Below are 1523 nucleotides of genomic sequence, written 5' to 3'. Positions count from 1 at the left end.
AAAAATTCGTTAACTTCAAGGGGTTATTTTAATCCTTAATTCTTCTTCTCTTAATTTCTAAATTATAATTTTTAAGATAAGTAAGTAAAAAAGTAAGATAAAACACGCATTTAATATTTTTCTGTTGCTCTGTATGACATACATATCCAAAGTCCGTCAAAATCGATAAGGAATAGTTTCGACCGTTCCTTTGTTAGTAAAGACGACGGATTTGATCAGCATACTTGGACTTGATAATTGTCTTCTCGAGTTGTGTCTTATCTTAAAATATTAGTTTGTACGTTTAATTATTGATCTGTTAAAGCGAAACGCGAGATCTGTCTCTGCTTTTGCTTCACAGCTTGGATCACCTTTCCTTTATTGTAACTTCGCGGAGAGTCTGTATTAACGCAGTATTTTAAAAATACGTCTAAATTGGTTCAGGTATCCAAAATTAAGAAACAGTTGGATCACGCGTATAGCGCAGAGTGTTGTGCAATAAACAAAAATACAAGTGCATATAGTGCTTGGTTAGTGCTTATTAGGGATATATAGAGAATATTTACCATTATTATTTCTCTTTCTTACTTTCTTTTCCTCGAGTATCGACATTCGAGGCGAAATGTTAATCTTTAACGTTCATCAATATATCTATATAAAAGTGCAGAAGAACGGTTTTTTAATGAGTCGTTGAATTTTTTCTTTTTTTTTTTTTTTTTTTTGTTGAGACGGGAAATGCATGTCATTTTTTGCCATTTTACATATAATATCGCTATACGTTTTGTATATGTATATGGTTACTCGACTGTTTGTTATGACGTAACATGACGACAGATTGTATTTCCTTCGATCAAGGACGCGCGAATTATTCGGGCAATCAAATGGCTAGATCGTAATGACGATCGAACTAGTGTAACGTGTGCCACTCAGCAATTTGCTTCCTCGGAGACTGCGTCATTTGAAGCCAGTGCTCTCGTCCTTGACTGTTACCGCTGTCCGCACCTGTGGCCGGTCCAATAATGCAGGATCCGACGATGGCGTTTCCACCGATCAGTTCGCTGCTCGAGTCCAGCACGCATATCTTACACACACGTAATTAATTATAATTAATTATTTTTGTATCGTTTGACCTACGTCTGCTGGTTGTGCAATATCTTTAAAATATCATATATAGCGACTGTTATATGATACCTCTATAGCCGACGATGCAAGTAATGAGGCAGGTATATTAAACGACATTGCTTCGTTCCAAACGGGATTCATCGTTGCCCTCCTAACAGCTGTTTTTTTCTTCTTCTTTACTCTTCTTTCTCCACAGAGGAGACTAACTTTCGCGAATGGATCCAATGTCTCCTTATCCTGCATCATATATCATTCAAAATGCTTACTATGAGATAATCATTAAATCATTATATGTATATAAATACACTGGTCCAAAAAATTAAAGGATCACCTGTTCTAGCCTCCAAAAATAGGCAAAATTCAAGAGAGTGTAACTTCGTCAAAAATGATCGTATCGAAATGATCAAAAAAGCATTTTACAG

At 35.6% G+C, this 1523-nt stretch overlaps 1 protein-coding gene across 3 annotated transcripts in view; it reads right to left on the bottom strand.

The window, feature by feature from the left end:
- Positions 1-673: 673 nt before the first annotated feature.
- LOC105448428 (synaptotagmin-5) overlaps positions 674-1523 on the bottom strand; it is a 23368-nt gene continuing 22518 nt past the window's right edge. For all 3 annotated transcript variants that reach the window (XM_011686956.1, XM_011686955.1, XM_011686957.1), the window contains 2 exons: positions 1171-1338; positions 674-1060 (listed from right to left, as the gene is read on the bottom strand). In XM_011686956.1, the coding sequence (XP_011685258.1) occupies positions 887-1060; positions 1171-1338 (342 nt within the window). In that variant the 3' untranslated portion in view covers positions 674-886. The remainder of the gene's footprint in view (positions 1061-1170; positions 1339-1523) is intronic.

The sequence above is a fragment of the Wasmannia auropunctata genome, unplaced genomic scaffold, assembly GCF_000956235.1.
Source record: "Wasmannia auropunctata unplaced genomic scaffold, wasmannia.A_1.0 LD336085.1, whole genome shotgun sequence".
Taxonomy (NCBI): domain Eukaryota; kingdom Metazoa; phylum Arthropoda; class Insecta; order Hymenoptera; family Formicidae; genus Wasmannia; species Wasmannia auropunctata.
Note: the sequence above shows the minus strand (reverse complement) of the source record. Positions and strands in the feature narration are given on the sequence as shown.